The 10,356-nt window shown below is 37.0% G+C and overlaps 1 protein-coding gene across 1 annotated transcript; it reads right to left on the bottom strand.

Annotated features, from left to right (window-relative positions):
* Positions 1-1,554: 1,554 nt before the first annotated feature.
* On the bottom strand, positions 1,555-6,374 carry LOC122318213 (glutamate receptor 2.1-like). The gene is made up of 5 exons (XM_043135411.1): positions 5,934-6,374; positions 3,515-4,824; positions 2,968-3,280; positions 2,451-2,860; positions 1,555-2,239 (listed from the first exon to the last, which is right to left on the bottom strand). Exons 1-5 carry the CDS (start codon positions 6,187-6,189, stop codon positions 1,682-1,684), a joined length of 2,847 nt encoding a protein of 948 aa, XP_042991345.1. The 5' UTR covers positions 6,190-6,374; the 3' UTR covers positions 1,555-1,681.
* Positions 6,375-10,356: the final 3,982 nt, after the last annotated feature.

Genomic DNA, 10,356 nt, shown 5'->3' with positions numbered 1-10,356 from the left:
TAACTGCATTGTGACACATAAAATACATGGGGCCACAACAACTGTGGAGTATGTATTTAAGCAGTTAAAGTCAAGTTTCAGATCAGGTTCATGTTAAGTCAAGTGTCAGATCAAGTTTATGTTATGTCATGTTATGTTCATGTACATATTATGTTCATGTCAAGTCAAGTTCAGTTCATGTTGCAATTTAATTTATGTCAATTTTGCTATGTCGTACGTCAAGTTATGCTTTGATTACTTATGTATGAGGTCACAGCAATTGTGACGCATACACTACGTGAGACACAGCAATTGTGACACGTAGAATACATGGAGCCACAACAACTGTGGAGTATGTATTTAAGCAGTTAAAGAATAAGTTTCAGATCACATTCATGTTAAGTCAAGTTTCAGAGCAAGTTCATGTTAAGTCAAGTTTTAGAACAAATTCATGTCAAGTCAAGTTCAGTTCACGTTTCAATTTAAGTTATGTCAGTTATGCTATGTTGTACGTCAAGTTATACTTTAATTACTTATGAATTTGATTATGCATTCATGTTTTTACTGTCATCCATGCATCATTAGCCTGTATGGAAGTTTTTTTGTTAACTTACTGAGATTTGTAATCAAATCTCACTTTGATAGTCCCAACTACCATTCCCCCCGAATGGTAGATCTTGTTATAGGACCTGAAGGAGAATCAGGAGCTGACCAACTAGACACAGTTGACTGAGCGACAATGCGACGTCAATGTTAATATAGTAGTTAACGTAAATTACTACTTGTACGATGGAGTTGCATCTCTAGTACTTTTTGGATCATAACCATTTTGGACTAGTGTTGTAATCTTAGTTGTTCAATGGGTCTTTATGTATGAAGTATGTTTTAAGCATTTTGGATATTTTCAATTTGGTAGATAGTATTGCTAAAGAAAAAAAGTATTCGTTGCTAATATTGCATAATGTTAGATGCAGGTTACGAATATTGTATCTTATATGTCATGAATGGGGGCAGGTAACCTTGTGTTGCATGTCTCGATACTTCAAATGTCCGTCTGATCCCAAACGGAATTTGGGGGCGTCACATTTACTATAATACCACCCAAGGGGCACCTACCATAGCCTAATCACACCATTTGGCCATCATCATACCATACCATACCATCATCATCTCATACACCATACCATCATCATCTCATACACCATACCATCCCACCAAGATCCAATTCACAAACCAATTCACCAATCATCCATATTCACCAAATCTCATCACTCAAGTCTAAGACTCAAGTAAAAGGGCAAGCAAGAAGGATAGGCTCATTGGTCATAGTTGGGTGAAGCGGATCTAGAGAACCATAGTGTTTAGGGACTAGACCGAGGTCCCTAACAAAACTTCACATGACGCGGTAGCGCGTGAAACTCACGCATAGTGTGAGCCACGCGTGAGACATACGTGTCGCTCTTTTGGTCAATTTTATTCTACCATTTGATAGATCAGAGGTTAGAGAATCTAGTGGAGGGACACATCATGGTTATAGGAGGCCGATAGGCAGTAGATCAACGTCTGTCGGTGCTATGAACGGAAAATAAAATATACTTTTCATTACTTTTTATTACTATTTAATATTTTATCATTATTTTTATTGTTTTACAGAATATATGAGATCACCTAATAAATCTAAAACAACACAAACAGTTGGTGTTTAATTTGGTACGTCCTGCAAAGATGCAGTATCACTGCGCCGAGAAGGAGAACCCGTTGAAGAAAGACTTTCATCCCTATCGCCTCTAGAGTCGAAATTCCTGGAGTGGTTCTCCATATTATAAGGAAATTCAATATCGCCAGGACTTGATACAACATTTGTCCTACATGTGTATCTTTCATGAATACTGGGATGTGAGGAGGGATCTTCTCTCTGGTCAAAACGATTGGCCATTTCAATCAACATGGACAAAAAGGAGCTCTCAGGCCGATTGATGGTGCTTAAAGCAGGCCAATGTGTGCGAAGGAAATTCAACACATAAACGAACAGGGAGAACAAGGACACAACTCCGGTGATGATGAACAGGCCTCCAAAGCTGTATAGGCCGAGACTAGGGCTATTTGACGAGATTGAGGAACTTGAATCTTCACAAATACTAGTACTTCCGCTACGTGAGAAGTACTTTTGCTCAATTGCTCCGAATTTGTCTGTGTCTTGAGTCACATTAAGGATTGCCCTTGAAATGTGTGGGACTAAAGAAGATCCTTGTGGGAAGGCCTGAAGAAACACATAAGCAATCCTATAGCATTTTAGAATGAGAAAAAAAAAAGTGAAGATAAATTGAAGAAAATCAGTAGTTTGAGATACCAAATTGTGGGTTTTTGAAGTTTGAGGTGGAATTTATACAAAATAAGTAAGAGTTTTCAAATCTATGTTGTAAGTTCAAAAACAAAAAGGGGGAGAGGTGGAGAGAGAGAAAGAGATTCACAAAGCCAAATCCATCAGTTTTGTAGGTCGGTCCAACCATAGTGTACTTGGAGCAGTACTTTGCAAGGAAGAGCTTGATGTAGGGAATTTCATCAAAAATAGCTGCAACCCCACCATTGTTGATTCCTTTTAACAGTGCCTCGTGATACTCCTCAGGGGTGCTGTAAGGCTTCAACTTGGACTCATTGAAATTCAACTGTTTTATTAGAAGCCCTTTCACAAAGGAATGATTTTGATATCCAACAAAATAACCGTTCCTTTTTATTTCTTTTACATCAACAAACATAGGCTGCAATCTCTGTACTGTCAATATCGAGGCCAAACTTGCAGTATAACTTTGTGTGAGGACGAGTACCGCGAAAAACCAAATGATCATCACGAATCTTGACCAGTTGCTTACCATTCTCTCCCCTGGATCCATTATAATGATGTCAATATACACAATCAATTATGTTAAACTTTGGGGGACCGGGGGGGATGGGAAAGGAAATCTTTTTATGGGGTTGAAGGATATTTACTGTGAGCAAAGACCAGTGTTGAGAAGGAGAACCAGAAAATCATGCCAAGTTGTTGATCTGGCGTGCCTCTGAACTCACTGTTTATTCGGTGTTCAAGAACCCAAATCACCAAACCTGTAAAGACAAATGCTGCACATGTTGTGAACCACAGTTCCAAGCTTAGTGGCTTTAAGAAAATCCAAAAGTTGTTCTTCTCATCATCTTTCACTAGAACCAGCATTGACACGCCCGATTCTGAATAAGGCAAAGTGAAATCAACATATAAGGAGCGATTAGCAACAATTGTTGTATCTGCCACCACAGCATCATACTTCTGCATTTAGAGAAAAATATGCATGGTTATTAATCCAAGAGATTGAAAGTAAAACAGCAAAAACTTTGTTGAAGTACTTTACCGAGTTCTTAATCTTTAAGTTGGGAGAAATATTCTCCCTCTCACATGACAATGATATCCCACCATTCATGCGAGTAAATGGAGCATATTGCTTTCAATGTATTAAAAAAAAATGTTTTACAAGTTAACACCAATGCTTAGGGCCAAAATCACCTTAAGTTTGATTTGGTAAGTAAGGTCATCGTATGTTCCAGCACTCTGCCTATCTTTATTCATGAAGGGAATAAACTCATAAGAAAGGGGGAATGGTAATGCCTGGAGTACAGCAAGGAACACATCATGGGAGAACCCTGATATGATAGGCTTATCAGTACGAGGATCCCATTCCACTTTTAGAAATGCATCAAAACCTTCTGTCACCGGAACACCAATCCTCAATTTTGCAGGCTGGTTTGTTGTGTCTCCTGGCCAGATTGGTTGCTTGAGCCTGTCCTTTGAAATTGAGTATGCTACTTCACCAATGTCATTGAATTCTTGTGAAAGTCCTGTCTGTCTGGTCCAATATCCAATAATTCTCTTTGTTTTTCCAATCACATTGAGTATTTCAAAGGCTGAAGGTTCCAACTGTCCTTTACTCAAATGAAATTTCCCGCTCAGGCCTTGAAACTCAGTAGTTAGAATCGTATCAAGAAGTGTTTGACCCGTTTCAGAAATGCCTAGAGTTGCAAGATCCACGTTACTTTTGCTAGCATTTTTCTTTAAGAATCCAGAATGCATTATGCCAGCCTTCTCTACTGCCATAGCCAAAGCCCAAGCTGTATCATATGCCCATAATCCAAAGAGGTTTAATCCAGTAATCTTAATGTTTGGTTTGCTTGAGGTTAAATTTCTTTTCCATCTTCTTTTGAAGTCTTCCAATTGTTTTGATCTGGGTATGTATGGTCGCAATCCCAGCACCCCTTGCATTGACTCCTTCACCTTTGGGCCCAAAGGATTAACCAAAGCTGATAGCCCTTCTGTGATAATCCATGCATACCCTTCCCTCATCATTCCTGCATTATTTGCAAGTACAAAGAGCTTCGAGCCGAGTGAAGCAGTCGTGTGCACAAGGAATACCCTAGCATTAGTTTCGTTCAACTTTTTAATCTCCTTAGCGATTTCATTATTATTGGAAGCTGGAGGGATTACACTTCTGTGAGGCACTCGAGTTTCAATCTCTTCAAAAGCATCCATCAAGTATGGAATTAAACCATTTCCATAATCTGTGTCTTCATAAATAAGGACAATTTCCCGCCAACCGTAGGCCTCAACAATGGCTGATATGGCTTTCACCTCAGCGGAATCATCTAGCGCCGTGCGTATGAAATAGGGGTTTTGAGCAGGGGAAAGAGAGGGGCTTGTGCCTGAGAAGGAAATGATGGGAACCTGAGCTTTTCGTCCAAGTTCAATAACGAATTTAGCTTGTGCTGAGCTTTGAGGTCCTATGATGGCGTGCACTTCTTCATTCTTCATTAAATCCAGTGCTGGATTTCAGTAAAAAATGAATGATTAATTAGAAGATAGAAAATTTCACTGAAGATTTCAGTGTCGTGTTGATCAATAAGAATTGTTAGTACAGATAGCACAGAGCTAAGACCAATTCTGAAATTGAACTAAACCAGATGGTATTCTGAAAATTATGTGTTAGTTCGATGAGGAGTAAATTCTAATGGGGGAGTCCATGAAGTTTGGTGGAATAAAGAAATCAGAGAGAGAGAGAGAGAGAGAGAGAGAGAGAAGAGAAAAGAAGAGAGGGGGGGGGGGGGGGGGGGGGGGGGGGGGGGGGCGAAGAGTGAAAAGCATATAGAATGATGCAAGCCGTGAATATCGTGGAAAAAGTGCATGCCTGCCTAGACAACATCCTATTTTAGAGAGCTTTTTATCGATTGAAGTTGAACGCTTTGGGCGTAACTACATAAAGAGTTCATTTTCCTTGCTTCTGGGAAAAGTTATTTTCGTCATCTAGAAAGAGACATTCACACTTTATCGTGATTTGTTCCACGATGTTAATTGTGGGGAAAAATCTTCTCATCAGCGGCTGTTCGGATCACCAAACACACACCATACGTTGCGTGGGCAAAATTATCAATTTCTCCCCACTCGCAAGTCCCTCTCTCAGACCGATTATTTCACCCATTTGATTTTGAAAGACCTCGAGCTCCTCTACCCAACTGATGAGACAGAGAGAGAGCTTGATGAGGCAGAGAGACTTGGGAGATAGAGAGCTGATGAGTGAGAGCTTGATGAGAGAGAGGGACCCGAAGAAGGAGAGAGATGATGAGTGAGAGAGCTTGATGAGAGAGAGAGACCCAAGGAGGGAGAGAGAGAGAGCTGATGAGTGAGAGAGAGATCCGAGGAGGGAGAGAGGGAGCTGATGAGACATCATGAGAGAGAAATTGATGAGAGAGAGTCGCAGACGAGACGAGAGATAGAGCTGATGAGAGAGAGAGGGGAGTAGATGAGGCCTTTGAGAGAGGAAATGGGTGGGGGAGGAGAAAACGGGATTTATAAAAAATAAAAAATAAAAACCGTAACGTGCGCTACAGATCAACCGTGAACAAAACTCAAATTGTGAAACTTTAATTTAACGTACCTGCAGATGCTGCGGCGATGACATCATTTCCAGAATCCATAGTTAAAAGAGCGAGCCTGGTATTATAATCAGCATTGACAGCGTAAAAATCAGAGAGTGCCATGGACATGCAACGCTCTGCAACTCCTCCCACCGGGGAGTTCAAATCAAGAACAACGCCCACTGGTATGACCTCCTTTGCCATCGAGTGCTCGCCATGGAGGTTCACGAGCAAGAGAAAGGCGACGAAAGAGAGAGGGTGTTTCTGGTCCACCATTGTCGACCGAGCTAAGGTTTGCTACTGATTGCAAAAATAAATGGTTTGCTGCGCGCCGTAGTTATGGACAGATGACAATGCTGTCGCTAGAAGTCCTCTTATGCAAGAAATCATGCGAGCCATAGCCTAGCTGAGCGTTGACTGGCGATTCGACTTTCGCCGCTAGAATGCAAAATAAACGTCGGTTGGAGAAGGTGCACGTATTTAAAAGGGTGTACCATTAAGGATCCCATGGTTTGTAACGGTCGTATATTTTAATTAGATTTCTACTTTTTGAACGTAAAAGACTCTTATGTATATGTGTATTCTATTAATTAGATCATGTTCCAGTTACGTTTTCTGGTACAAAATATGAAAATAGAAAGGAAAAGTCAGATTTATGAGGCTGTGTTTGGTTTCAACAAGTATCTGTCCATTACCACTTTCTTGTCAAGATGTCATCCAGGTTGAATGGTCCGTCAATTCGGTGACTTGGACTAAGTCTTGTCAGCCAAAAAAAAAATGAAAAAAGAAAAAAATGAATTAGACTAAATCCATTCTAAATCTTGATCAACGGCACGGTCAAGTTCATTTAATTTTATTGATTCACTTATAGAAGTAATAAATTGTGCATAATTTTATTATTTTAAATAAAATATTATCATAATTATTCTGTGTTAATAATTATATTTTTATTATTTTAATTTTTTTACTTAACTTTAAATTTCTTCTCGATCTGAATTTAAAGTAGTGAAGAATTATATTTCAAAATTAATATGATGTTGAGGTATTGCATATTAAAGACTATACGTGTAAAAGAATTCATGCAATTGGACTTATATAATGGGCCCCATTGTAAAAGAAGCCCAATAGGGAACAAGTGTGCAACCGAAGAAGGGAATGCGGAAACAAAGAAAAGAACCGAGAAGTAAAGACGCAAAACAAAAAGAAACGTTCAAACGTGAACTAGTCAAAGATTAAAAAAAGAGGCAAGCATGAAACGTAAAAGGATAAGAAAACAAACCTAGCTTCAAAGTCTATAAATAAATAAAAAAAATAAAAAAGTCTATAAATAGATGTATACACGAGAGAGGACACGCCGAACGGTGTGATATCAGAAAAGGAAAGAAGACTACTGCCGCAGCATCTCGTACGGATTGAAGAAAAATACAGTTACGTTTACATAGGAGTTTAATTTTTATTCTTCTTTAGTTTTTTTTTTTTAAAATATTACCTTAATGTTTATTTAGTTCAAATTTTAATGAACATGTCTATTTAGCTAAATATTCAGTCCAGGTTGAGAATAAAACCTCATTGATGATTAGTAATATTATTTATGAGATTAATTTTTTTTTTCAATTATTTATGTATTTAACGATATATTATCCTTACTTCATATCAATTGAAAGATATAAAGTTCTTTATATCAATGATATGAGTTCAATCATATTTTTTTCATGATTTAGAATAATCTTAATCAAATAAGATCCTGATTTATAATTTTATTAAAATAAAATATTATATCTTTTGTGATTTCTTTTAGAAAAATATTCTAACTAACAATTGATTACATAAAAGTAATTTCACAAACAGACATGATTTAATGTGGTTCATCATATTGTAAATTTATTTTTATTATAAAACAAATCTAACAGATCAGATGAAACTACATCAGTTTGTATGATTATTTTTATGTTATTCTTTTGTAAATATAACAATACTCTTTGTTTTAACAGATATAAGTATTGATTTGATTTTATACTTTTGCATGAAGAAGAACATACTTTAAATATTTTCATAAAAAATGGTTTCAAACGATACTATTTTCCATGATAATAAAATTGATTTCTATATTACCATGTAAATGTTTACGAAAAATCAATTTTCATAAATATATTATTATGAATTAATGAGGTGGATTCCAAAACTCTAGTTCATTCTCTATTGATAGTTAATTCATTGTTTAGATTAGTTTGCATCTTTAGGATTTATTTTAGTTCTTTTTGTAGTGATTAATTTATTAAATTAATTATTTATTGCTTTGGTTAATTGATTGTTTAGTGCATAATTTATTGTTTTATTTTACAAGTCATATTTCTAAACTAGATTAGAATTTATTTGATTTATATTTAATTAGTTTTCTCCTTTTTTATAAGTCATTGTGGGTTTGACCTTGTTCTTGTTAAAACTTACTTCGGTATGGTTCATACACTTCTAAGTAGAATTAAAACTTTACAACACCCAATGAGCTAAGCCTAACAGGAAATAAGAAACTCCCCAAGCATCTATTTGGCACAGAGCCTCATAGAAAACAAGAGGCTCATCTCATGGCCCAAGGATCAAGCCAGCTCGGCCTAAGGACCCTCGAAGTGATAAAAACAAAGATCGAGTAAAAATCATGAAGTTTTGACAAAGAGTTGACAAAGGTGAGCGCTGTCTACGTAGGCTAAGAAGTTGCTGGCAAAATTGTTAGAGGCTCATGCCACATTATTTACCTTTCTTTGGTATGCAACGTCAAAGTGATTGCCTCCAACACGCCCTAAGCACTTATGGGTTGTGGCAGTTGAAGGATATGCAAGAGAAGTAACCATCACTCATGCCCGGAGAGTGGAAAAAGTAGGCACCGTCGACACAGGCTGACAGGGCATCAACGTATTTGTCAGATACCCACATCGCATTAATTACCTTTCTCCAATATGCTACATCACATTAAACGCCCTAGGTGGTCGAAGCACGAATGTGATAAGACCGTTCCCTGACAACAAATGAAAGATGTTCCCCTATACCTAGTATAAAAGTAAATCACCAGGCACATACAAATTCAAGCGAAAAAACTACTATCAAAATTTCAATAGAGAAAACTAATTTAGGTATTGGAGGATCCTTTGACCACCTCCGAACTTTCCTTTGAATTTGTATGGGCACAAATCAAGTAATTCATTTCCTAATTATTCGAGGAGACTTCGTAATACGTACAAAACACATCCAAAATAACCTAAATTATCAAGATTAAGAATTTAGCATCTTGCTGATTCAACTTATATAATCATGGGTTAGAGAAAAAAAATGGAACTAATTTAGTGAATTTTAGTAATACTGTCTATTTGTTTTTTAAATAGTACGTGTTCAATAAAATTTTAAACAGAAAATCAAGTAGTTAGTTTTAACTAATTAATATGTTATTAAAAAAACTAATTAATATGTTAATTACTTAATTATTAATTGACGCAAATTTTAATCAAATTTAAGGTGAATTTTTATTTTTGAAAGTAAATTTAAGGTGAATTGAATACAAAGAAATATGCTTGGAAATTACATAATTAAAAAATTTAAACTTGCAAAGTATTTTTTACTTTTTGGATTATAATATATATCTTCTATAAATAAAAAGTGTGTATGAAACAGAATTTCTTGTTTTAATAGAAAATGTTGTTTTACCGTTAGTTTTGTCCTTCCCGTTAAGCAGTAGTTAAGCCACCGTTTTGTGGCTATTTGTGTAATTTCATTATCTAATTATAACTTAAAACAAGATATAATAGAAATTGAAAGAGGAAGAAGAAGCAGCAACAACGAAACAAATGCGATTCCATCCCCCTAATAAAAAAAGCACATCCTCAGAAAATCTCCAGCCGCAAGATTCATCTCTACTTTGCAAAACCACAAGCCCCGAATCCAAACGTTCAAGAACGAAATGAAGTGCTTGGTGGTGTTGTTGCGCTCCTCCTCGAATACAATGCAGTTAATCAAGAAACTGACCATCCATGAAATCGTCGATACTTATGCCGGGCATCTCAATCACTTCGCGTTTGAATCTCACCGATAAGAAGCTGCTCTCTTTGACTAGATTGACCTTAATTCCCGAGCGGAGGAGCTTTGAGATGCAAGGAATAATTCGGAGGTCTCGTCCGCTACCCTTATCCTGTTGCTGCTCTTGTTCGCGTGGGAGATAACTTAACCGAACCAAGTCCAGTAAATGCAAGCAGCTCTCTTTATAATTGCAATATCCATCTATAACTTCCTGAGGCCAACACATTACATTGTTGAAGAATCGCATAGCGAGAAAGGGCAACGGCTCGCGGTACTTGCTATAAACAGAAGTGTTGTACAACTTCTCTAGAACGAAGAAGGGGATCTGATTGTGGAGCAGAAGAAGATCCCTGTAGAGATCTGGAGATGTCCATAACATCC

This window comes from Carya illinoinensis, chromosome 8 (assembly GCF_018687715.1).
Source record: "Carya illinoinensis cultivar Pawnee chromosome 8, C.illinoinensisPawnee_v1, whole genome shotgun sequence".
Lineage (NCBI taxonomy): Eukaryota > Viridiplantae > Streptophyta > Magnoliopsida > Fagales > Juglandaceae > Carya > Carya illinoinensis.
The sequence above is the reverse complement of the archived record's forward strand: the minus strand, read 5'-3'. Positions and strand labels throughout refer to the sequence as shown.